At 41.9% G+C, this 26,756-nt stretch overlaps 3 protein-coding genes across 7 annotated transcripts in view; 2 read left to right on the forward strand and 1 right to left on the reverse strand.

Annotated features, from left to right (window-relative positions):
• Positions 1-983: 983 nt before the first annotated feature.
• bag4 (BCL2 associated athanogene 4) lies at positions 984-6,410 on the reverse strand. 4 transcript variants are annotated; one of them, XM_076269996.1, is made up of 5 exons: positions 6,206-6,410; positions 5,389-5,508; positions 5,088-5,279; positions 4,517-4,789; positions 984-3,322 (listed from the first exon to the last, which is right to left on the reverse strand). In XM_076269996.1, the coding sequence occupies exons 1-5, from the start codon at positions 6,272-6,274 to the stop codon at positions 2,846-2,848; spliced, it is 1,131 nt and encodes a 376-aa protein (XP_076126111.1). In that variant the 5' UTR covers positions 6,275-6,410; the 3' UTR covers positions 984-2,845. The 4 variants fall into 4 exon arrangements, with proteins under 4 accessions (XP_076126111.1, XP_076126109.1, XP_076126112.1 ...); XM_076269994.1 differs by having other exon boundaries at positions 6,140-6,409; XM_076269997.1 differs by having other exon boundaries at positions 5,088-5,276; positions 6,206-6,408.
• Positions 6,411-6,696: 286 nt separating this feature from the next.
• On the forward strand, positions 6,697-9,170 carry lsm1 (LSM1, U6 small nuclear RNA associated). Its single transcript, XM_076270431.1, has 4 exons — positions 6,697-6,954; positions 7,312-7,380; positions 7,780-7,895; positions 8,356-9,170. Exons 1-4 carry the CDS (start codon positions 6,909-6,911, stop codon positions 8,524-8,526), a joined length of 402 nt encoding a protein of 133 aa, XP_076126546.1. The 5' UTR covers positions 6,697-6,908; the 3' UTR covers positions 8,527-9,170.
• Positions 9,171-11,422: 2,252 nt separating this feature from the next.
• Positions 11,423-26,756, forward strand: part of grk5l (G protein-coupled receptor kinase 5 like) — a 45,162-nt gene continuing 29,828 nt past the window's right edge. For both annotated transcript variants that reach the window (XM_076270409.1, XM_076270408.1), the window contains exon 1: positions 11,423-11,886. In XM_076270409.1, the coding sequence (XP_076126524.1) occupies positions 11,835-11,886 (52 nt within the window). In that variant the 5' untranslated portion in view covers positions 11,423-11,834. The remainder of the gene's footprint in view (positions 11,887-26,756) is intronic.

Genomic DNA, 26,756 nt, shown 5'->3' on the forward strand with positions numbered 1-26,756 from the left:
ATACACGTCATCTTATACGCACATCAAAAGATGTAAAACTCCTTGTGCTACTGGTTGGGGATTTTCTATGCAGCCAGACCTATTATTGAAGAAGCTGTGCACTTAATTGATTAATCGTGATTATGATTTCCAACGATTATTTTGCTACATTCAGTTTCATAACAATGCTCCCCTTTTGTATTGAGTTGCCGTGTGCATTCTTTTTGCATGTTTTCGTCTTGGATAGGCTATATTTAAAATTAAATGTAACAATGTAAAAGGTTTTGAAAGTGAATAAGTTCCAAAATCACTGAGTACTCATGTTTAATAATCGTGATCTCAATATTAAACAAAACAATCGTGATAATGATTTTTGCCATGATCAAGGAATCCTAAGGGTTGAACCGGAGCTTCCGTTTTTTTGTATTCAGTTTCTCTTCATCCCCTGAAGTCTTTTGGTTCTGTTGATACCTTTCATTATAGAAATTATCTGACTAAAGTGTTTTGGTAAGCAGCTGATACACATTATGTCCTTGTGTAATCAAGGATCTTTGCCTATACTCAAATACTGATAGCAAAGATGCCTTCATCAGCATTTCACTAGGGTTGTCAAGCAGCCACCCTCCTACCTTTTATCGAATACAAATCTAGACATTCCATAGTGATGTCATGTCAGAAAAAAAAGAATATGTTGGGAATTTTCCTAATTTCCCAGTGCACTCTGTGATTCTTAAATTGCAGTTTTTTTTATGCAAATACATTCAATAAACAGGTTTAAGGGATATTGTTGAAGGAAATATCTTATCAGTCTCTTTTGAATTAATCTGGGAGGGCGTATGCTTTTGACAGGAGAATGTAGCCTATAATTGCTTCATATAAAGGCAGAAGTAGAATTTTGTCACGCATGTGCATTGCAGAAAGGTTGTCTTTTGAAATTTGACTCCATGCAACTTCAAACAGTCAGGTAAACAACACAACATGTAAGAAAATAAGGTCACACCACATTAACAATGTCCTGATAGATTTAATGTGATTCACCACCAATGCTGCTTTCCTACACTTATTAGGAAAACAGCACCCCTTTGTGGCCAAAACCATGCATTACATATAGAAACAATTGCAGGCAGATTGTTGGTCCTTAGGATTTCTGTGTTTTCTACCTTATACAAATATATCTCTCATGTTGCATGTAAAGTGTAGATACATATACGTTTCTGTTTGATAGCGAGACAGATTATTTACAGGATTAGAGAGAAATAACACAATGATCAACACAATTTAAACATTACTGTCCATGCACATCTCCAGTTTTTTTTCTTTATATATAAAAGCACCTGCTGATAGTATGGCACAAATCTTTCAGAAAGAGAAACAGGACAGATATGCTTGTGATCTGGAAGAGGACCAGCAGAAGGTGGCCAGGGGGTGACTTTGGTGCAAAGTGTGATGTTAAAGGTACTTTTGTCTGGTTGTTTTGAAAAGTGCCATGAAACAACCCGCTTTGTCTCTTTCATGTTAATGTTGAATATATATTTATATAGTACACGTCGTTTAAACAGATGTTTTCTCTAAAAAAAATTGTCATACATACATATATGTATATACCTCATCAAGAGGTCTAAATATCTTTACTCTTATAAACAGATCCACTTCCCACTAAAAGTTCTCAGTATGATGTGTTAGGTACTCCGGCAGAGGACTTCAAAGTAATACGAGATGTGAGCAGATATGAAATCATATTAGAAAGGGCACCAACAGGTGTTTACTTAAAGGCTGTGCCGGGGCACTCTCTGAATTAGGCTGCATCATCTGATCAAGTGCAAAAATAAGAAACCCACTCCAGATGCAGTAGGAGTTTTTATATACACGTGTATACTAATAGACAGAAGGGCGCAGTCAGTAAAACCACATGAGAAATGTGGACGCTCATCGCAAACATGTTGTGAACAAGAAGAACGAGCTGAAAAGATACAAAGGACCGTTCCAAATTAGAAAGTGTTACAACATGACGACACTGCCAAAAAAAAAATCACACCAAGCAGGAACAAGCGTAGGAATGGGATTGGGTTTTTCTTCATCTTCTCTGTTACTTTAAAACTTAGGGACAACAACCTCAATACATATTCTGAAGTACTGTAACCTCCTGGGTTGTGGCAAATGGCTTTGGCCCTACAGCTACAACTTTGCTCTCGGAAATGTTGCCAATGTCAACTGCTGATATTGTTTTGGAAAACACTACACATAATCAGATTAAATTAACAAGGACAATTCTTTGGCCAAATCTTCCCAGTGTGCATTAGTGCCCACTCTGGAACTGAGACTGGGAGAGGAAATGGTCGTGGGGAGATAGAGAACAAAGGATGCTGGGATATGTATCAGGAGGGGAACACCAGCTAGAAGGTTTCGAGAGGATGGACAACAGCAGTGTCAGCATGTTCCACATGCTGATCCAGTGAAAACAAAGATGTCCACTGTTACAGTGACTGATCTGTCCTTACAAAAGAAACCTCAATATCTAATCATTTGAGAAAAAAAAAAAAAGATGTATTGACAACAGCAGTCAGATCCCATTAACAGTATCATTATTAACTGCAAAGTACCGCATTTTCATCTGTGTTAGATTTACAGGAAGTAAGCTTCAATGAAGAAAGCTTCAAAGAGATGAGACAAAAGGCCCAAAGTCTAACATCTCATAATTCATGCTGTCAACTGAAATGATCAGTGCAAGGGAAAAGGAGCACAGTGTACAGAGTGCCTGTAGACAACAGAAAAAGAAAATGGAAAAAAAATATCTGGAGAACCTCAACATCCAGGCTATCACATTTTCCTTCCATATCCCTTTCTCCCTCTCGCTCTCTCTCGCAGATCAGAAGGCCTTCTTCTCCAGCTGGTCCAGTATACCCTGGATCCTCTGCACCGTATCCTTGCGGGCCAGCCGGACCACTTCCTGGCCGTTGGTCTCCACTGAGTCCAGCACCAGTAGCTCTTTGGTCAGTAGCTCCTCCAGGCACCGGTAGCTTTTGTCCGTCTTTTTGCCCACAAATTCGTCCACGTCCTCTTGCAGCAGCTGTACCCGGAACATGACCTGCTGGACGCGGGCTAGACTGGGGTTGTCACTCAGCTGGGGGCCTGGGGGAGCTCTGGTAGGGTTGGGTGCCTGAGGAGGAGGCTCAGCTTGAGCTGGCTTGGACTCCTGCAACTTCCCGCCTCCTGGCTTGTAAAGTTGAGGGGGAGCACTAAACTCTGTGGGCTTGCCCTGGGCCTGGTTGGGCGTGATGGGTCGAGGTTTGGGCCCAAGGGGCTGTGGACGAGCCTGTGGATGCTGCCCAGAGAACTGATGGTCCTGAAGGATTGAAAAAGTGAGGACTTTTTATATTTCATACTTTTATTTTTATTAACAGCCTCAAACTCATTCTGATGCTACACTGACTTGGAGAAAATGGAGAATTAAGTCTCTGACATTACCTGTGTGCACCCGGAATGGTTGATATTGCATTACGTACCGTTGATCAAGTAGGATTGTGACCTTTTTAGTCAGTTTATGACCACTTAATGGCATTGAATACTGACGCCAAGGGGCATAGCTATCAATTCTTCCTGTGTGTTCCTTTAAGCTTAATAATGTCTGGATATGCAACTCTTACACACTAAAATAGAAAAGGATTTATATTTGCCTGACAGATAGTTTGAAGTACAAGCAACAGGAAGAGGCCACACCATGACTTCAGGACATACTCAGCACATGTTACTCACACTATGCACTGCCATGACAATAGATGTCCAGGGGTGGTGGCAATAGCTATCTTGAGTCACACCCTACACCTCTTAGCAACACTCTACCACGCTCTGTCTAAATCACAGAAAAAGTGAGGTAAAACTAAACTGACAGTCTAAGTTCAACTACAACAACCACTGCTATCCAAAAGGCTTTCCAATCATTAGTCAGTCATCATTTAGCAGTGAGGGAATCCAGTAAACAAATACAATGGAAAATGACTAAAGGAAAAAGTAGTGTGTGTGGAAAATAGCCAACTGCATTCGAGCACGTGGATTAAGTGTCTTAAAGAGCGCAGACCTTTATGTGTGCAGTGGGCCCTACAGCAATTAGTGACCTCCGATGGCCTGGTGGTGAGCAATGTGCGGTTACATAAGAGGCTTTAGCACAGCCCGCTGAGGTCATCCACTATACTTAAGACTCACTTGACTGGAAACTCTGAAATTCCAATGGCTCTGGTAAGACTTGATTAAAAGACACACAGCAAAGTAATTTACAAGTAATTACTTACAACAACCCGAGTTACATTATGAGATATAAACTGCTCTTCTCATGGTATTTTTCCCTGAAGCCCACACTTGGCCGGTAGACCATTACATTATATCTCCCATGCTTAATATATGACAACAGACTTTTCCTTTCAGCAAAGTCTTTCATTATAGATCAGCGATTACATCACTGTGTGAAACCAGGAATGGAAGAGTAAGGAAAAGGGCCTGTTTAGTCACAGGAAAAAAATTCCAATTTATACATCACATATACCTTGTGCTCATATGGAGGAGGGGCTGGTCCTTGCCATGGAGGGGGGTGGGGAGGCCTGACGTGGTTGCCATAGGGACCATGTGGCGCCTGGTTTCCGGGCTGCCATTGTTGTTGTGGGGCTGGAGAGGGGCTGTAGCCCCCAGAATGAGCCCATGCTTCTGGTTGTGGGGCTCTGGAGTGCATGGCTTGCTGGCCCGGGTATGGAGGATTCTGGGGCATCGTGGGACCCCCCTCTCCATAGTGCTGGTAAGAGCCTGGATGGTAGCCAGGGCCCTGAACAACACAACATTTAACAGGAATACACATAAGAGAGCAAGGGATGAGCAAGGACGGAATCAAGCAGAACATACAGCCCGCAGATACATTGTGCGTTCTATAGTGAACTCTGGGAGTTTACAAGACAGCAATGTTCATTAAGATGAAAACAGGAAGCTCTATATACCAACAGTAGTGAGGAAAGTCATGCTGATACCTGTATGTTATACATACACTTTTGCAAGAGTAAAATATCTATAATTAAATTGACGAGTAAATTAAACTAAATTAATTAAGTCATGAACCATACATGTACCCCTTGACAGTGCTGAACAGGATAGGGAGGTGGTGCTGGTTGTGCTGCACTTCGTTCAGGACAGCCTTGATTGTGGTAATGAGGCTGCCGGGGTGGCATTTGTTCAGCACAGTAGAACGGATTGGATGGATGAAGCATATTTGTGGAGTACTGTTGAGGATTGTAAACACCATTGGGGTACGCAGACAGCTGCTGAAACGAAACAGACAGAATGTAGCCTACATGACAAAAGTTCACTGGTTCAGGCGTCAATTTGGGATTAAAAGAAAGCCATGGTATAACTCTTGGATGAGTAGGGTACCTGATAGGGCGGTTGCCCGTTTACCTCCGTGCCTGGAGGATACGCATTTCCATAAGGTCCTGTCGTGTGCGACTGGGGATACCAATAGTTAGAGGGATATCCAGAGTATGGCGTCGAATCCTGTCATGAAAAAGTTAGTTACACCTGGCGGAATTATGGATCATTAGCTTGGTTCACTTAACTTCCATGCAACCAGAGATAATCGAGAAGCTATTTGGGTATCTAGCTGCTAGCTTAGAGAACACAAAGTTGGACATAAGTAACATACACAGGCCAGACAATGAATGGCGTTAAATTAAGACAGCTATCTGAAAATATATCTGCCCTACCATTAAATAACACTGACGTAAAAATTCACTCATAGTAGCATTATATGGCTGGTGTACGTTAAACGTTAGCCAACAGAGATACACAATCTAACCGTGTACTAGCTCAGGTTAACTCGAAAATCGTTACTGATGGACCAATTTAGTTGAAAAACAACTGCACAAGGTTCAGACTGTACAAGGAAGGTACATTTTAAAGCTAAGGTTATCTAGCTAGAAACAGTGCTGAAATCACTGCCAATTCGCTTACTCAAGAGCATGTAACTAGCTAGCTATTGCTAGCGCTATATTAGCTTGTTTGTTAGCTGAACCACTCGACAGGCTCTGATTGCTTCTATCAGCTGAACTAGGTTAGTAACTTTAAGTTGACTAAGGTTTCTTACAATATGTGGAATTCTAAATTGCCAAATTACTGTTCAGATTACCATGGTGCCGTTCCAGTTATTATTCTCCGAGTTAAAATGTGATGGCAAGTGCGGTTTAGAGCTTGCCTGCATTTGATGCATGACCCAAGCAGGCTCCCCTCCACTCCTGTCGTTGCCAGCTGTGTCGTACGCCATTGGCGCAACTCTCGGCTCAATCAGAAAGCTTTACAGGAGTTTGCTAACCCGCACTCTCTCCAACCACTTTCCACCGCAGCCCCAGCCACACTCAACGTTTCAAAAAAGAATGTTTACACTGTTCCTTTAAGTTTACACTTCAGTCGCTTCCTTATTCACATAGCCTGTTTTACATAACGTTATGTGCGTCAGAGTACATTTTGTCAAATCAGACCGCAGATACGGTTGTCAGCTGTGGTGACGAGCTATCACAGCAAGCGAATGGACCAATAGGAAAATGCAAAATTATTACCACGTGAGGGTAAAAATACAGCGATCTACAGATCATAGAGTACCGAAAAGAAGGCCAAAGTCACTCATTCATTAAACATGTATTAAAGTGTTTTTGATGTAGCGCTGAGCATTCAGACTCCAAAGCAAACCGCAAGAAGAGGAAGAATCTCTCATAGAAGTTGAAAAACAGACTGAACACAAGGGGTTAAATTTGACAGGAAATATGCGTTTCTTCGGACGCTATTTCCTGTTCCAATGCGATACTTGTTTGAACTGATCCATGGCTTGATGCACTAAGTTGTAAAATAGACTCCCTGTAACCATAAACCCTCAAAGAAGACACTCTGCAAATGTAACCAGAATGAATTATATGCCAGGAACTGCTAGTCTAATCGAGGACATCGATAGTAAGTTGGAATTTCTATCGCACGGCTGTGTTGAAAGGTCCTCTTAGTTAGTAACACACGTTAACGTTATCCATCCTTGTGAGCTAACGTTAGCTTCACAGTAAACTTGGCTCGCCAGGTGAAGAGAGTTAAAGTGGTATTTACTGTATGCTCTTAGGTCTTGGAGCCATAATGCCTGTCTTATTATGATATTAAAACATTGTGTCGTAACACATTTGATTGTAAGGCCCACGATGATGAATGAGCTATTAAAACCTCATACATTTCAGAGGCGCTAGCATGTGCTCTGAATGTCTTGAGTGCAACGTTAATTAATGATACATGCAAGCTTTATGAATCTTGTTATTTTTCCTTCAGAAAAACACCTCGTCCTACTTCGTGACGGAAGGACGTTAATAGGTATTCTCAGAAGCATAGACCAATTTGGTATGTAATACAAAAACCTTCTATTTGTGCATCCTCACTTAATTTCGTATACTGTGTAACTTGTCCCAGTTCTTATGTACTCAAAAGGTCGGTCCCTTGGCGTTTATGTAATGAACACATTCGATTAATATGATGGGTTCACATTGTGGCCCAAATGTTTCAGGACCAGCCATGCTATCGATGGTTGGGTGGAGTGAGCGTTTCTCCTCTCCTCTGTTGCTACTGTACCTGTTCCAGTTACGTTGAATGAATCTAGGCTTCAGTTCATTAGTAACAGTATAATACGTGATTAAAAAAAATGACTACCAAGAAGGTTTCAATTAAATGAAGATAACACTTTTTTACACTGTTCAATTAATGTATTTGTAGTGTTTAAAATAAATATATTTTCCCCCTCAGCCAATTTGGTGTTGCATCAAACTGTGGAACGCATTCATGTTGGCAAGAAGTTTGGAGATATCCCCAGAGGGATTTTTGTTGTCAGAGGAGAGAATGTTGTTCTGCTGGGTGAAGTAGTGAGTATTCCTCCTGATGCATTATATCATATGGTTATAAATTATAAGAGCTAGAATTACACTGACAAGTTGAGTTTTCAACTCAAATGTCAAGAGTGTGTTTAATGATGTTAACAATGATGTTATTGTTCAACATTGCACATGTACAAGTTGTAAATTAGTTGAAAGTGAGTGTTAAGTGCAATTCCAACAACTTTCTTGGGAGAGAGGTTATTCCACAGTTTACTTGTGTTTTGCACTGAGCATGTTTGAATTTGTAAGGACATGCGTACTTGGGCCAACTTAATTAAATCTGACATTATTGTCCAAACATAAAACATGGTGAAATTACAATATGCATTACAAACACTGTTGTACAAAGTAATACACTTTGCAAGGCTGTACTGTTTACAAACTTTACATCACCTATGTTGGCAGTTTTGGCTCACCTACAAATTCCTGCTTGTCTTATTCCTACTAGGATCTAGATAAAGAGTGTGACCAGATTCTCCAGCGTGTGTCCATTGAGGAGATCCTGGAGGAGCAAAGGATAGAGCAGCAGGCCAAACAGGAGTCCGAAAGGCTCAAACTACAAGCTGTCAAGGAGCGAGGCCTGTCTATTCCTAAAGCAGACACCCTGGACGATTTTTGAGTCTGTTCATCAGTCTCTCCATGTCTGCGTATAATAGAGAATGGTTCCCTTTGGGATTCAGTTGTAGAACTTTTTTGTTGGGTTTGTGTTTGTGTTGAGGAGTTATCAGTTGGCAGATCAAAATGTGATTGTGACAGCATCATTCCGTCAAAGGACTGGAACTGGAAAAATAATGAGACATCCACTAGAATTGCCTTTGTTGGTTGTGTAGGTGTATCTAATGGCATTCGAGAAACCTACTATCATACAGTAAATGATACTTTCAAACACAATGTTGTAAACTCACTTATCAGTTTTGTGCCCCAGCCTTTGGTTTAAATGAAGCTGTAACCCATCTTTTTGTTGGTAGTAAGAAGTAATAGCTTGTTACTTAATGGTCCACCATCATTGAGTTTTTTTTGTTTTTTGTTTTTTTTTGTTGGATGCCCGACACTATACACTTACAGGATGTGGACAAAGCAAACTGAAAAGCACTTAGTTTAAACTACTCTAAAATTATTGTGAACGTACAAATAACAAAGATATTTCTGTGTTAATTATGTTAAAAGCTATAGTGGCTTTTATGTTTCAGCATCATGTGTAAGAAAGTGGTGAACTGAACCATGACAATATTTTTCTTCAATTAAACTTGTTTTGTATCACTAGATGCTGAATGGTTTTGCCAACATGATATATTCTTTCACACAAGCTTACGTCTCAGACCACTTGGGGGTGCAAACAATATCGAAGTTTTGGTTGATTTGACCATTAGTTAACTTTGAAACAGGCACCTTACTATGGATTGACGATAGCAATATTTCATAGGAGTGATTGACGTCAAAAAATCGAGACTGGAGTAACTCAACATTAGGCACCACCGATATGTTTAGTGTTCTAAAGATGTCAAATAGCTAGTTATAGTTACCATAATGATAGCCAAGGACCCAGAAGTGAACACACATGGATGGCTATGAAAACAGTCCCCTTCATTATACCAATAAACATGATAAATATTTTATGTCCCTTGAGCCAGCTCCTTTCTCTGTGATCTCAATGGCGATGCAGCATTGTTTGCACCTCCAACAGCATGGCGTACTTGGTACCGCCCAAAAATGCCCACAAATGCCTGTATGTTTGTGTGAAAGAATAACAAGTGTTGGTAAGGATTCTGTCCTTCATTTGTGACATCGTGGTCACATTTAGTTTAAGGTGATTCAATCAGTCATCGACTTATTCAGTAGGGCTAATGCAAAATTCTAGTCTGTGAGAAAGTTTGTTAATTATTGCATATTTCCTTCAACCAGTTCACCTTTTGTGTTCGTCTTCAGTGTATCAAGGTGCCACCAATGCATTCAAGGAGCAACCAACTGAGGTTTTTCCAGTATGCTATCAAATATATGAATGGGGTAGTCCTTTTGGTCATTTGGAACCATTCAAGGGGAATAAGTCTCATAGTGATTTTTGACAAGGTTTACCATCTCTTCATGTCCATTGTATGTCTATGGAGGGATATATTACAGGTGAATAGGCTAAAAATTAACTAATAGATATCCCCACTAAACTTCCACAGCTGATTATTTACATTACATTTACAATATTTTTTGTATTGTAACTTTCTGAAATGTTATGTAAATGAGCCATTATGAATAATTATGAAATGAGCCTTGAATTTTCCCTGGGGATCAATAAAGTATCTATCTATCTATCATTATCTGAAATACACAATAATTTGTGTATATTTTAAGTACAGAAACCTCAACACTGGATAAAGTCAGGTTCAAAATTCTTTTTATTTTTCATTTTGGACATATTGTTAACAAAATGTTATTACAGTGGATGTTTTGAATTTGGTTATTTTGAATAGATCAAAATACTGCCAACTGCCATTAAAAAACAATTATTATCGCCATTTGCACAACTCTGAACCAGAAATCTTTACTTCATTGTACTTACAAACACTAAGTTTCCAGTTATGCTCCTTTAAGCTAGAGGATTTCTACAAAAGTAAATAAAGGTTCTGGAGTTTTGTAACATGAGTTTTCAGCCAATTTAGGAAGACATTCTCAAAAATACAGCATTTCAGGAATAACATTTCACTTTAATATGTCTCCAAAGTGAAAAACAAGCATTTTGAACCTGACTTTGTCCAATTCATGTACTTGAAATGTATGCAAAGTATCGTTTACATATGTATGCATAATATTTCAGAAAACTTCCAAAAAATGATTGACCTAATGTAAATAATCAACTGTGGAAGTTTTGTGGGATATCTATTAGTTAAGATTTGTATTCTATTCACCTGTAATATACGTTCAAGCGTAGACATACATGTTGATAATAGGCTACACAAAAAGCTACTAACAATGCAATGCTATCACTTATTTTCTAAGGTACCTTGCCAAAAATCACTAGACTGCTTCCCCTCGGATGGTACAGACCAACTCCTCTGGCTCAAGGACTAGGGGAAGCGCCGCAGTAGGCCTACAGGTTATTGGAAAAACTGCATGTGCTAGGCAATGATATTGGACAAATGTGTCGAACAAACCATCAGGTACGTTAAAAAGTACCTTTGGCAAATAAATGGAACTGCGTGGGCTCTCTGACTGCCATGCATCTTTCACTTGACGACACCGCCCCCCGGTGACAGCATTTGGTAATGTGTCGTTACAAACCACGTATATCTCAACAAAGTGAAGTGAGTTTATCAAAATGATGATCAAGAATTGACCGAACACTACAGCAATTGAACTTGTTCACCTGTTAGGCTAACAACATTTGTTTGAACACAACACTACTATTTCTGTTCAAATGTGTGAGGGAAACAAGGGGGACCTTACGGAGAAACCCAACCTCAGTGTCATTAAGAACCGAGAGGGGGAGCGCGCTGATACTTTGTCAGCTTGTAGGGAAGCCTACTACTTTGTGAACTCCCCTGCGGTCTGCTTAAGGTTGTAATCTACCATGCTCCAGCCTCGGCTACTCTCAGGAATGCATCATCAAAGGATGTAGACATCAGTCGTCTCTCGTGTTGATGTTGATTCTGGGTGAACGTTTTTGATTGTTTGATGGGAATCCTGTCAGAATCAGGCTCATGGCGTTTGGAACTGGAAATGCTCTCAATGCGCTTTTTAGAACGGACAGCTCAAACCACGCGTGTATAGTAAATTCTTCAGTAGTTTACGCATAGATTTTTCATTATAGTAATATGTACATATTCTGACTTTCCTTTTTGCCACAAACGGGCGAAAAAAATCTGTCGGGAAGAGCTTGAGTTTGCTCTGTGTGTACTACTATTACTTCAACGAACGACAACATCAGACTGGATATTGATGGAGCTGGAGAATATTGTGGCTAATACGGTACTGCTAAAGGCAAGAGAGGGTAAGCAATCGCCAACATTCACCTCGAAAATGCATGTTGTATGAAGTCAAACGCCATACGCTATACCAAAAACGCTATCCCGTATTTTCGTCGATGTTGAGTAGCCTACTAGTAATGATGATGTAATCTTACTTTCCGAAGCACATTTGAACAGATGCAGAGAGATGTGTACTGACAAATTCTAAAAAAGACGGTTCTAGCTACGGCTATCAGTGCGGGCCCGTGTATTACCGTTTGACAGTTCGTAGCGTTATGTGGTTCACCTTCCATACTGTTAAAACATCAGCCTCCCACATCCGTTTTACGCTTCGTAGGGCAAATTACGATTTCGAGACATAGTCTGACATTTCCTCGAACCTAACGTGAACTTTTTTTTTAATGCATTGCAGGGAATGGGTGTTCAGTGTGGTACATGTTGGGGTCCGTAAGCGAGAAAATTGGTTGAGTGCGTTAGTTTAAAAGCCGTTCGATTACAAGCTAACACCAAATGGGACCTTGGATAACCCCATTCGATGAGCATATTGTATTGCAGATCGTGTCGATAGCCTAACATTTTAGGTCTACTAGTCCGCTGACCACGGTAACCACAAGAGCCTCCACTTCCTCAAGTGGCAGAGTTTACAAGGCCCCACGACTCGATCTACTCGTACGGCCGCGCCACACCGGAATCGTATTATATAAGACAGTGGGAGGCTCGTGGAATCGTTATAGCTGGTGTCACATCTGTTCTGTTTAGGGCGAAGCCCACTTGTTTCCATTAACACTGTTGCATCTAAATTGGGACTAGACATTGATGGATGCCGCTGCGTTCTCATCATCAAATAGTGATGCTCAAGTTAAAAAAAACGTCTGTTGTGTATGAAAGAAATGTCATCATTTTTTTGGTAGAAATTACTGTCACAATTCGAGCAGAAACAGATTAGGCTATATTGGCCCGAAAGGAAAGCATCTGATTCACTCCCATCCTGGTCATACGGTTCTCTGAATTGTTGTTACACAACCTTCCAGGAGTGGGATGTGGGAGAGAGAAAGAATTGGCAGCCTAAATTTCCTTTAGATTTGTGCGATTAAAACAACAACAACCAGTCATAGTCCTGTTACTGCAGGTCATTGAGAAAAAGATCAACACACCATTGGCCCACATATGAAGCAACGAGTTCAAGAAAACTTCTGAAATAGACTCTATAGGCCTGTGTGTGTGTGTGTCCTACTGATTGCCAACGTCACTATAGACAAACAGGAGTCTAAAAAGTATTTTGTCTTCTGGCTGCTTTCACAGTAGGATGCTGTGGCTGAGGCTCCAGTAACTGTGTGTCTGCCTCACTCTTCCCTTTCCTCTCCTGCCTGATTCAATTACGCCATTGATGCAGCAGCAATTAAAACATGAAGGCAGTGATGCTTGTCAGATGCATTTGGGCAGTTAATGGCTCAACCTATGCTGCATCTCTCCTTTGTCCCGACCCCAGCATAATTTCTTCCACCTCTAAGCCCTTTGGCTCCACCTTTGGATAGCCTGGTGTGTAACCCTCTTTGTTCATGGGTAGTACCCCTTCTGAGTAGGTCCTGTGCTATATTGGCCCACCAGCTTTTCGAGTTATTCATTTATCATCTATAATCTACTGTCAAACTGGGTAACAGTGGGTATCAAAGTGACTTTGGATAAATGAGGGAGTACATGTTCCATTTTCAAAAAAAAAAAAAGTGAAATTGTGCATGAAGGAATCCATCCTACAGAAGCATACATGTTATGCTATTGTTCTCAGTGATAATAATAATAATAATAATAAATCATATTTGTTCACTTATTCATTTGATGCCTAGAGACAATTACTTTAAAAAGCATACTGGATGTTGAATGAGGGCATTTAGGTTACTGCCAGTCAGTTTATTATATCAAGCCAACTTTGATAAATGAGTCTAGGGATAAGATGAATGACTGTATTTTGTGTTCTGTGTCTGTATTAATAATTTATGGCCATTTTCCTGGTCTCATAGCGCAAAAGACACAGAGTCCCAGTGAGGGAGTTACAATATTACTCCTACCCCACTACACCAACATCCCCATCTCTCCCTTTTATGTATATAATAATATGGAGGCCCAGAATTAAATTTGACAGTGTCACTCCAGTGCGGTTTACAGCTTAACTTGTTTCTACAGGACGTGGTGATATCACATTGTTTCTGCAAAACAGGATCAAATAAGTGTAGTCTATGAATAGCGGTAGCCTACATGAATACAACCACACTAATCTCAGCAATGTTGATAAATAACCACCAAACGAAAATGAATGGTGGAAGCCAGGTGTAATTAAAGTAACACAATGTAGGAATTCCCCCTTCCATCAATTATCAACATGCTGGGTACCCATTTAGCGCTAGGTATCCAGTTTGTCTTAGATCAATGGAAGGGGTCATGCTCCTACCCACAACAACGTCATATAGTGCAATACCACATGTTCTGGATACGCATTGGGGAATGTCAGATATCCATCTCCTTATTTTAAGTCAGTATGGCATGAAAATGAGTCTGGAGCCATTTTGTTAAGGCAAAATAACTACATTGGTGTTGCCTTTACTGGTTTTGGTGGGATGTTATCTGTCTTCTGCAAGGAATAACACAACTTGCTGTGACACCCATGAGAAGTAACAGCTTGTCTTAATTACATCGGATTTTGCCTGATGCTGACATTATGCAATTTCTTTTGCATTATAACAATTTCTCATGTGTCATGTACATGTCCAGAAAATGTCACAGATCTCAGTAAAGCTCATGGATTTTCACACTCAGTCAGTAGCATAGAATAGTAGTTATTCTAAATAGGAAAAAAAAACGCTGTATTACAAATGAGAGGCTGGTGTGTTTGCACTGGTTGGCCCACTAGTTGCAAGCAGGTTACAAGTTAATAATGTTGCAGTGACTCAGCACCTTCAAATGCTGTGTGGATATTGCATGTTTTGTCTTTCTTTATGTCAATCACTGACCTCACAAACTTCACTTAAGTGAATTTGACAGGTACAGTTAGGACACAAATGATGACCCTGTAGAGGAGGCGTGTGGGTCATCGCAAGCCGTTTCCTGCACAAGAGTGGTGGAAATCCAGTCTTCTTATGGGGAATATCCACAAACGGAGAGTTTCTTGCCCTTACATATAATGGCAGACTAATATACCGGTTAACATTAATTTATCATCCTCTATCTAATTCAGCTTTAGCCTGTGACTTGGATACAGAATAGAAAATTGGCTTGAACCATGCTAAATCTTCGCTCTTGTCGGTTAGGGGTATTTAGTCCTGGAAGTGCATAGTGGTGGAGGAAAGAATCCATACATTTTGCCCATGACCTCACTTTACCTTAGATGTGGGGGAGGTAGCCTTTTGCTTTACACAATGTTTCTGCATGTCTTTGTATGAATGTATTCAAGTGTGGAAACCTTGATTACGGCGAAGGAGTTGAAAGACCTTCAGGAAGTTTTTTCACAGATCATCTTCCGCCTGGTTCCACTGTAGACTGACATGTGGAAGGATGAGAGACTGTGTGTGTGTGTGGTAGTGGTGGTGGTGGTGGGGGTGGTAAATTCCTGCGTGAGGGTGTAATCCGACCCTGGTCTCTTCTGAGGACTCGGCCATCCCAGAGTACAAGCTGTAACCCATGACGACTGCGAATAGGCCCTCCCCCCTCCTAAACCCCCATTCAAGAATTCAGTGCCTGGCAGTAGCTCAACTGTGGTGGAACCCGAGCGCCATGAAAGAATGAACGTCATCGCGCGCCATGCTAATGAGGGAGAGAGCGAGAAGGGGAAAACCATGGATGAGAGAGAGGGAAAATCGTGGATGAGGGATGGAGAGAGCGAGCGAGCGAGAGTGAATAGTAGAGCGGGAACAAACGAGTATGTGAGAGAGTGAGTGTGTGTGAGAGTGAGTGTGTGTGAGAAAGAGAGAGAGAGAGAGAGAGAGAGAGAGAGGAAAAGGAGCTAGAAGAAAAATTACATGTTGGGCCGGGCAAAGCAGCGCGTGCTCCACCGAATCCAGATGCTGGTCGATTGCATCATGGCTCCTTGGAATCACATTCCTGACAGGCATGTTTCCTGTGTGGCCCGCTGATTCCTAGTCGTTGTAAATATCTCGGCCTTAAAAATAAAAAACGGAGACAGATCATTCTTTTTCACTCCCCTCCCTTTTTGGGTATGTTTTCTCAGAGAAGATGGAACTCCGGCTTTTAGTTCTTCTGCAGCCACAGCTGCAGCATGCGATGATGTGCTGCTAACCCCCTCTCCCTGTCTCTCTGAAGGAAGATGCACTCTCTGGCTTAACCAATTGTCCTCTCGTGAATAATTGATGGGGAGTAAGTGGTTTGGCTGCAGGTTGTCTGGTTGCGTTGGCTGCACATCCACAGGGGACATGTTGTCTGGTCACGCCCGTGTGTTTGCAGGCTGGAAGGAGAGCTCCATCCTGTTCAGTGGGGTGGAATGTAGAGCAATGACGAAGGGCGAAAACAACAGCTGGCAGACCGTAAGCACTCGTACTCTACTTTACACTCACTCAAGCAATCGGGAGTGTGTCGTGCCATCACCTGGGTTTTTGATTGCTTCTTGTCGTCGTTTGATATGGTTGTTTGATTTATTGTCTGATCATTTCACATTTTAGTGAAGACCAACCAACCAGCTATCCAGTCACTGGAACACGTTGACTGATTTGCACTTTGCAGTGGTGTAGACTCCTGTAACACTTTTTCAGTGCCAAACACTCCACAATAACATTTTAAATAGCTTTCAACATCCAGGTCTAAGCTATAGCTTGGAGAGCACAAAAAATATAGGCATTTGGCATTTGAAGAACATGGACACATGCCCACTCTCAAACATGGCCAGCAGACTCCTTTAATGCCTAACTGCCCTTGTGATGCAACGTTTTTTGACAAGGTGAGCGTCTGGCCTGAATTGAAACTGATGTGCGTGAAGATGTGATTGGACTCTCCCAACCTAGCTGTTTGTCATGCGGATGAGAGGACACGGATTTACTGGCGACGTCCATGGCGGTCTTGCCTGTTTTAATTCCATGGCGATTGCATCCGTGCTAACACATCGGCTCACTTGTGTTGATGGATGAAGCCGAGGATGATAAAAGGAAACACCACTTGCTTTGTAGGATTTTGATCATGGTAAAGAAGGACTTCACCGGAAGGCTGAAGACAATAACTGAACAAATTGAGTTTGCAAGAGGTACATTGTACATTGTAGCATTGTAGTTCTACAGGAGGAAATAATGCATCAATGTTCTGTCTGAATAAAGGACACTCAATCCATAAAACACATAATTGGACCTGCCAGAGTTTTTAGTCTTACAGGCTTAACTGTTTCACCTAACATAGCTACATCGCTGTGTGGTCTCAGAAGGACAGTATTATTAGAAGAATCAGTTACAGTTGACCAGAAACTGGATAGTATCTATATGGGGCTAGACTAAAATCCCCATTGTAAACAAACTACTGGCTTTTCTGTATTTTACCATCAAACTTTTATCATAAGCTTTTGTCATGCTGTCAAGGGTCTTGGAAAGCTATTGAGGGCTATCAAGTGACTAGCTCTGTGTTGAACATTATCAACTACCAGTATTACAGCTGAGAGACCTCTGGGATGTGCTAAACACTCTTATGCAAACCCAACAACTGTCATAGGAACAAGAACCATAAGAGCCATTGCTTTTTCATTTTGAAAAGTACCCACTATAAAAATTGTTTGGAACCAGGAGATTACTGAGTCATATATTTATCATGAGATTTACCTCTCATCTACACCACACCCCTAACGCCTTGTGAGACCAAAACGGTGTTCATTTTCAAGCGATGTATTTTTGAGGTTGCCTTGGGCATGGGCTTTTCATGGGCCCACTTTCCCCTCCTATCCTCTTTGGCAGCCATTTATCATTGGTGGACATTATCAGCGCAAGTCAGCCCAGAGCGAAATGCCAAGCCACACAAAGGTCAAGGGGGCCTGTCCTTCAGCTGTGCCGCTCCTCTCAGTTATGATTGAAGGTTAGTATACGGCCCTGCAGCACAACCCAGATGAACGACTGTTTCACATAGCACCCTGCATTGGTACAAGCCTTAAGCAGTGACACATTTTTTGTTTTAGGTTCTGAGTATGTCGTGCATTGAAGTCTACCAGAGACCTCTTCCAGTTGTCAAGCAAACCACTTAGCCAATGTTAGCAAATACTTCAATTTTTATGATAGGCTTTCCTTCCTCTTGGTTCACACTGTTTGGTCATTTGGAGGAGAGTGATGGAGAAACTTTCGGCCTTCAAGGCTTGCTGGCCGTGAAAAGAAGTGTGATCAGAATTTTCCACCCGAGATGTTTGCTTAAGTTTGGAAAATTGAGGAAGTTCCTCATAAGAAAATGGTGCCGTAATGAGATGCATCCTGCCCAGGAACTCCTTCACAATCATTCATCATCAGTTCAGCTGTAAAACAAATAAACACAGCTGTACACTCTGGCTCAGGGCACACTCTTATATCTACTCTAAGTATAAGTTTTAAAATTGGGACGGGCCATTTCCTGGCCAAACGGCCTGAACATTCTGACATGTTTCTCAACAGGTAATTGAAATCCCAAACCCTTCATGTTACGAAGAACAAAAACCCTTATCTCACTTATAGTCTTAATTACTTAAAGGCCCACTCCACTGCATTGTATTTGTTGTATGCAATATGGTAGAGGAATGCGTCATGGAGAATTGTACTTGTCCTGGCTTGTCGGTGTGGCCTGTTGCGTGGGGTGAAGCTGTGCCTTCAAGCTCTGAAGCTTGCATCATCAGCCAAGGTATTGTTTGTTTTGCGGCTGCCTGCCACTGTGGAGTGGAAAGACTGTGAAGTGGTTGTTCTAAATTGGGATTCTGGTCACATGAATGGTGAAAGAAGATGGAGACTTGAATATATATTTTTTTTTTCCCTGCCGTCTTCTCTGCTTGTGTCCGGATTTGTCGAGTTATAGTGTCCATATTTGAGTAGTGTCCATATTTGTTCATTCATACTGTAGATGAATCTCTTTCCCTTTGTGCCATCTTACTGTGGATTGCTGCCTGTTGTGTGTGTACAGAGTTTACATAATAAAGTTTGCCAAATAGGTGCTCTGTGTTGGTTGTACATGAAATACACAGTATGTGTTTTATTTTACACCAGTGAACCATGCCCAAGTGAGTCCCAAAGCATTAACATGGCTTTGTGCATGACGCAGATTTGTTGATGAATCATTAGTTGTCCCTGGTGCCTCATTCAATTTAAAACCAATAACAACCCACAACAATTGCACAGCAGCACAGAAGGCTGCAGGTGTGTGTGTGTGTGTCTTTGTCTGTGCTTGTGTGGGATTTGATTTAATTTAGTTCAGCAGGTGCCATCTGACACAGCGTGTCAGCCATTGTGGATAAGAGTGGACAAGACCTCTCGGCTAGCCTGCAGGTGTCTGGGAAAACTGAAGGAAGTGAAGAGGCTCACTGAAGGAGTGGAACAGGAAGATTAGACATGAGCATGAGGGCGAAGAGTAAGACGAGAAGGACAACCGAGATCGGATAAGTCTGAGAGCGATAGGGTGGACTGTAACTACACTGAAGAAATGGAAAAGAGATTGAGAGTGTGTGTGTGTGGAGGGGGGGCTAGTTTTAATGAGAGGAGAGTGATTCTCACAAACTGATAGAGAGAGAGAGAGAGGTAAAAAGACAATAGAGACAAGACAATCACCCTTGGTGATGCTGTCGCTCTCTCCCCTCCTCCCTCCCCGCCACTGCTGTACGTAGAAGCTTGGGCCATGACATAATGCCATAAAGTTTTATTGGGCCGGGGCTGCAGCGTGGCCTAATGGAGACAGAAGGCCATTAAGAGCAGGGCCAGACCCAGCCTCATCTCTCCACGGACCCCGGCTGTTTGTTTGCATGGAGACAGTCGAAGAGACAAGACTACAGTGTGCGTATGTGTTTAAGAGTTTTACAGAATGGCAGAATGCTATCACACGGTGAAGAAGTGATCTGAGAAGTGAGGGAAAATAAATGTGATGGAAATTAGTTGAGGAAAGGAGTGTGTGTGTGTGTGAATGTGTCTCCAGTTGAATAAAATTGCGAGAATGAGAGTTCAGAGAATGTGAGAAACGTGTGTGAAAGACAGTGATTGTGAAAGATGAAGAGAGAACCAAGTGTGAGTTTGTGCAAGCAAGGCTCTTTTCCAGAGGTGTGTAAAAGTGACGTCCATCAGTAGTGCACTAGTTCAACTGAAAAGTTCCTTTTTATTGCAGGGCGGTGAAAGTGACAGGAGCATTCGACTTATCCTAGTTTCGTTTTGTACCACACACACACCTTGAAACAAGAGGAAAAATGTATGTGATATCAAGAGGAAAGTTTTACACCTCGCCTTTACACTGCTCTGAATGTGTGTCTTTTACACGTGATGTACTCATCGGTCACCATGTAAAACATTTATATACCATTGCTAAAGTTTACTGTCCAGTACACATAAAGAAAATATTTCTGTGTGTGTGTCGCCAGGTCAGATGAAAAGGGAAAAAGGAACAGATGAGAGCTTGCTTCTTTTTATGGGAAATTTAAGAGAACTTTTGTTTTGCGTTCCTCATTTTGACCTTTCTTGTCTTCGTCCCTCTCTTTCCTCTTTGCTTATATCATGAGAAGTGTGAGTTTGTGCAAACAAGGTTTGTTTCCGGAGGTATGTAAAAGTGATCTCCCATTTAATAGTTCACTAGTTCAACTTTTATCAGTCGAAAAGTTCCTTTTTATTGCAGGGCGGTGAAAGTGGCAGGAGCATGATTGCTACCATTCGACTTTTTGTACTACAAACACACACACACACACTCACACACTCACACACACAAGCATGCACGCACAACACACACACATGAATTGTACATCCACAAATACTGATTCTATCCTGTGAATGATCCACCTGTTGTAACAAGAGGCGAAATGTATGTGGTATCAGGAGAAAAGTATTTTTACTGTGGAGGAACCTTTGGGACAAGGTTCTGGTGCCCACCACCTAAAAAGGTGTGCTGATGGTTATTCTCTATGCAACAGATCTTATCACCTAGTACGTAATACACCTGAAAATGATGATAATAGAATAATAGATGACCTTAACTCAACTTACCATTCCATACCTTGTTCAAAAAGGATCTTTGTGTGTCTGTGTGTGTCTGTGCATACACAGGTGTACACTGCAAAAACCTGCCTTTCAGACCACAAACTGTGTGAGCTGAGCTCTCTAGGTTGGTGACACACAACACACATGCAGAGCCAGGCTCATATTTACACACAGACATGAAAGCAAATGTTTGCCTAAGATTAGAGAGACAGGTCAGATCCAGGGGAACCGATAAAAAAGGAGACAGAACGGGACCAAACGGTCAAATTTCAGTACAGGTGAAGAGAGATCATCGGACGTCTAGTTTAGTTTGGCTCATCCTGTTTGAGTCACTCTTTTGGAACTCCATGTCAAAAGCTGAACAGCTGTCTTTCTGATTTGTTTATAAAGTTTTTGCAGCCTTTGTGGTCATCGTGGTTTTTTGCCATTGTCTTCAGGCAAAGTGCAAACAAGATGATGCACAATGTTGTGGTGTGCTTTTGAATTGTTATTACCCCATACTTTGTTTGTGGTTTGCGTTGATTAGCATATTCATATGTGTATTCTTTAGAAACAAAACGGGAGTCCTTCTGCTTTCATGCTGTTAAAGTGTGCCAATAACAATTCATAACGTTGATCCGGTTACTTAAGGCCTTTTCTCATGAGCTATCCATAGCTTTCACTGTTGTGGGTAAGTGGAGAGAATGGATGTCAATACTAGCTATATCGCTTAGGTCTGCACTGGGTAAGCCATACAAATGCAAAAGCCAGGGCCATTGGTGGGTGAAAAACTGTCAGAGCAGCAGAAGGGATTGCACAGTGGAGGTGATTGAGGGAGAATGTGGACGAGAGAGAGAGAGAGAGAGAGAGAGAAGCGGGAGAGCGAGAGAGGGGGTGCGGGGTGTGGCAGGCGTGCGGCTTGTGAAGAGGAAATGGGGAACAGCTGGAGAGGAAGCGGACAGCTCCACCAGGATCTGTTGAGAGGCTTCACCCCTGTGTGCAGAACAAGCGCCGGGTGTACCCTCAGTCACCTCGGCTTTACACTGCTCTGTGTGTCTATGTGTGTCTTTTACACACATGTGATGTACACATCTGTCACCACCATCATGATGATGATGATGGTGATTAGGGTTAGTAGTAGTAGAAATAGTATTGACCCCCCCCATAATCCTTGACATGACTGGTATAAAAATCTTATTTAGCATTGCTAAAGTTAGCTAATATTACTTGTTAAACAATGGACCTATTAGAGGTTTACTGTCCAGTACACATAAAGAAAATGTGTGTTTGTTTGTGTGTGTGTGTGTGTGTGTGTGTGTGTGTGTGTGTGTGTGTGTGTCGCCAGGTCAGACGAAAAGGGGAAAAAGGAACAGATTTGCTTCTTTTTATGGGGAATTTTTGTTTTGCTTTCCTCCTTTTGACCTTTCTTGTCTTCTTCCCTCTTTTGCCTGTATCATGAGATAAACCAAGTGTGTTGACAAATGTCACCCTCAGTTGCCAAGCTATAGCCTCTTCTACACTGTTTGGCTGTCATGTCATTTTAGCGTGATGCGCTAACTTTGGCAGTGAGTGGTGTGAACGTTATAGCTGACAGCTAAACATTTTGATTCATGATTCACTGGTTTACAGCTTGATTCAAAAGGTTTTCTTTGGGAAATGAAGAGTGATTCCGTTTGACACAGTGCACTGAATAACGACTCAAATTTGTTTTATTTCATTCTTAAATAAATATTCCACAGCATTCCAAGGATTCCTGCAAGGTCTCTCATAGCCTATTGCCAAAGCCCCAAGAAGGCCTTGAAGGTGTTCATTGCTGCTACAGTACATGAAAAACGGCTCTCTTGATTAATTTGTTGATGAAATATTTATAGTTCATATTAACGATTGTATGTGTGACGTGTGTGCACATGTGGGAATGTGTAAGCTCCATAATTAGTATTTACACTACAGATGAAAGAGCAGTTGGCTAAAATATGCTTGTTCCAGCTATGGGTCCAACAGAAAGTAAACGGGTTTGCAAAGAGAATAGCCTTTGCTATTGTAATTGTGCTATGTATAATGTGGAGACTCTCCCAGTCTGACCACATACTTGTTGTGAGTAAATGGTCATTTTTCTTTACCTTGTGCTGTGCTTTTGTGATACACTCATGTTAGTTAATAGGTAAGTTAATGTCAAATGATTCACCATTTTATAGATTAGTGGTAAAGGGCAGGGTTGTGCACAATTCGAATTGCAATTCTGCTTCCTGTTTGCTCCCTCAATTAAAATGCCAGTGAAATTCAAGAATTGAATTGGAATTTAAAAGCCAGTTTCAATTAAATTCTGGAATTTTGCACAAGCCTGGTATAGGGAGAGTGAATGGTGCAACAGTGTGCCCAGATGATCTACAATGTATTACTCTCCTTTATGGTTTCTAAATTTCCATATTTTGTTTCCATATTTTTCTGTCTGTGGGGATGGTGTACCATGTGCCTCGTATTCATAGTAGTGCATCTGCAGCACCTCTTCTTGCCTGCAGTTTCATGCTTGGCAGCAGCACCGGCAGAACAAACGTTCGGCTGGTGGACCCCTCCTCGCCTGTCGTGTATTCCGATATAAACCTGTCCTCAGTCTTTTCATGCACAATATAGACGCAGCCCTCTCCTTTGTCTTGATTTGAGGCTGTTGTTGACGGGACCATTGCTGTCATAGCACAGCTGCTGGGATTGCAGGTCCCGGACTGACCGCCAGGACGTCACATGTTTGATCCATCTATAGTACTCATGCGCTTGTTTGACCAGCAGTGACTGGGAGGGTTTTGCCTGGGGGCAAAGCAGCTGTGTTAAAGCTTGGCCTTGATGAAACAGCCCTCTTTGCCAGATTGTTGATCCTATAGGGGGCAAAAAACTAGTGTCTCTTGAAATGTATCCACTGTAAGATTTAACTTGGCCTTGTGGTTTTCAAAGTTTGGGGTTGTTTGGGGCTGGTGTGTGTGTTTCTGCTGTTTGTCATGATTGTGCTCGACATCTGTGTGTAATGTTACATAGAAAAGGAATCTTGGGAACTCTTAAAAGGTCTTTTCTATTGAGATTGTAGTCAATGACAGTTCCTGAAGGAGCTCTCCATCAAAACATTGAATGTTTATAGGGTTTCTTTTTGGACAGTTTGCTCTTTACAGCCCTCAAACGGGTCTCTGCTAAAATGTTTTATGCTTAAAGCGCAAGATTAGTAATGCTAGATCTGTCAGTATTTTTATTTTCAGGCACCAACGACTCTCTCCACATCCTGCCGCGTCTGAATGATAAGTAGACTTTTCACCCTTTCTTGTGGTGTGTAGCACTTAGTCAAACCAGATTGATGGGTCCATTGTACCATTGCACATGAAGTGCTAATCAGGTTATGTAATCTGTAGATAAATCCTGTATGATTAATTCATCCCTCCACCTCTCCTCATAATTGCACCATGACAAAGATGGAAAGCAGAAGGGCACAATCAGTGACCTTTACATTGCCCCCCCCCCCCCCCCCCCCCACACACACACACACACACACACACATATACATACATACACACACACACAGTCCAGTTTTGTGGGTGCACTCTTTTTTTATTGGCCTTTTCAAGTTCAAAGGTTTATTGTCTTAATCAACCAATCAGGTTGATATATTTGAGAAGCGGTGAGATCTTTGCGCCTGTAATCGGTACCACAATGATCTATGAAACAAGCTATCAGGCGTTGCCTTTAGATGCTGCTGAAGAAAGGAGTTCTTGCTTTAGCTTTCATATCCTTCAACTGAACAATGTTACTGTGTAGTTCATGAAAAAACAGTAATGCATTAATGCCACGCACACTCTAATGCATGTGCTCCCATGCGGGTGAACTTGTTCTTGTTGATTTTGATGACATGACACACCAAAACTGGCAGCGGCCTTGACACCACTATCAGGGCCCTTTGTTGTGACGCCCGCCTTTGCATGTGCAGGCTTGTCTGTGCTCTGAATCGCACTGTAAGCCTGTGACATTCAAATGTCTGTCTCTCAAACGACACCCATGGCTCTCGCTGTGGGCGCAGTGAAGAGGGCATTAGACAGAGGGGCTGCCATGCTGAAACACAGGCCCTGGTCCTCTGTTTCTTCCTGTGCTGGCCTTTTGTTCGTTGTTGATTCTCAGCGCTCCACTGGTTTAGCATATGCTCAGGATGTGGTCGACGGTCTCGTGTCTCATGAGAGTGTGAATTGAGAAACAGGATATGTACAGTGCTTTTGTATCAGTGTGTTTAGGCTACATTTTAATTTGTAGTATTTTCAGTATATCTGTGTGTACTAGGTAGCAAAATATTGAATAGCGCAATTTTAACATTGTCAGATTCTTGTAATACATCATTAATACACTGCTGCTAAATATAAATATTTTTACTAAAACAAGCAGGCCCTTTAAGCAGATTTTTCAGTGACCATTTCAGGATCGTGCTGTAGCCACATTTGGGAAGAGGCACTAGCCTTTAAAACCCATCCACACCAGACACAAATTGTCTTCCCTGCGCATAATAAGTGAAAGAATATTCAGTATCTTCGTTGTTTTCTCTTTTTTAATTTTTGTTGTTAAATGACACCCCACTCCCTGCGGACACCTTCGCCTTCTGTCTGTGCAGACAAGTGGCCATAGCACGCCCGGACATTGCTCCTCACCACAGACGATCCGCTATCCGGTCCTCCCACATGGCAGAGGGCATCATCGACTCAGACTCAGGCTCACGCTCACACATACTGACAGCTGTTGGGTGAGGAGATGGAGACGCGCATGAGGGATACCTACACCCTTACACATAGGTGTAGATTTTCATATTTACAAACACACACACACACACTTGTGTGTGTGTGTGTGTGTGTGTGTGTGTTACATGTGGCACATTGTAGCAGTGTGAACTAAAAGGACAAAGGGAGGCGGAGGCTGTAAAAGTCAACACAAATGACATTTTAAAAACGGAAGGCGCTTAGACTGACAAACAACTATACAAGTGGGGGGAGGAAAAAAAAAACACTGGGAGCCCACTCAGTCTGCGCTTCCTGTGATGTCATCGCCCCGCCCTTGGCTGGCTACTTCACCTTTCCTAACCCACACGGGCCGCCATGAGACCGGAGAGAAAGTAGGTTGCGGTGAGGATGAATGAGATTTCGTCTTCCTTTTTTTGGGTTTAATTTTCTGCTGCTAGGCCCATCAACCACTCACACAGCAGACAGCACAGTGCCATTCAGCAAATCTGAACAGACCGCATACAGCCTGATAATGATCTGATAAGTCTCAGTGGAGAAACAACAATACTCTATAGATGACAGAAATGCTAAACATAGGAAAATGTTCATAAATGGCTTGAAATATGAGCTTTTAGTTTCTCACGTCTCTCCCTTTTAACTATTAGAAAACCGTGAAAGACTACAGTGCAGTAAAAGGCCCACAGTTTGGTCTGTGCTGTCAGCTTTGGCCTGGTGAGAAGCCTTTGAACTGTGAATACAGAGATGTGGTGAATTAGACCGTGAATTAGTCGTTGCCAGGTGCTTTAGTCAAGGGGTGGTGGTTCTCACGAACTTCTCAGTTTGAGAGTGCTCTTGTTCTGATTCCACCTCCTCAACAGTTTCAGTATGGTTGACAGACACTGTGGGAACGGTTGCTCTGTTGGCCTTAAGGTGCACTGAGGAAATCACACTTTACACACTTTGAGCCGTTGACGTTGGCTCAAGCTAACAGAAGTTCAATGTAGTACTGGTAAG

Source organism: Alosa pseudoharengus, unplaced genomic scaffold (assembly GCF_046254945.1).
Source record: "Alosa pseudoharengus isolate Yale_2024_CS ecotype anadromous, Long Island Sound unplaced genomic scaffold, YU_APseudo_1.1 YU_APseudo_1.1_scf_6, whole genome shotgun sequence".
Classification (NCBI taxonomy): Eukaryota; Metazoa; Chordata; class Actinopteri; order Clupeiformes; family Clupeidae; genus Alosa; species Alosa pseudoharengus.

What these genes read in the sequence shown, in the direction of transcription:
- bag4 (XM_076269994.1), bottom strand. Translation starts at nt 6,274, where the DNA reads ATGGCGTACGACACAGCTGGCAACGACAGGAGTGGAGGGGAGCCTGCT. An exon ending in ATAACTGGAACGGCACCATG is followed by an intron (nt 5,509 to 6,139) that starts GTAATCTGAACA and finishes TTTTCATGACAG; the next exon opens with GATTCGACGCCATACTCTGG. An exon ending in CTGTTCAGCACTGTCAAGGG is followed by an intron (nt 4,790 to 5,087) that starts GTACATGTATGG and finishes TGTGTTGTTCAG; the next exon opens with GGCCCTGGCTACCATCCAGG.
- lsm1 (XM_076270431.1), top strand. Translation starts at nt 6,909, where the DNA reads ATGAATTATATGCCAGGAACTGCTAGTCTAATCGAGGACATCGATA. An exon ending in TCTAATCGAGGACATCGATA is followed by an intron (nt 6,955 to 7,311) that starts GTAAGTTGGAAT and finishes TTTTTCCTTCAG; the next exon opens with AAAAACACCTCGTCCTACTT. An exon ending in TTGTTCTGCTGGGTGAAGTA is followed by an intron (nt 7,896 to 8,355) that starts GTGAGTATTCCT and finishes TATTCCTACTAG; the next exon opens with GATCTAGATAAAGAGTGTGA.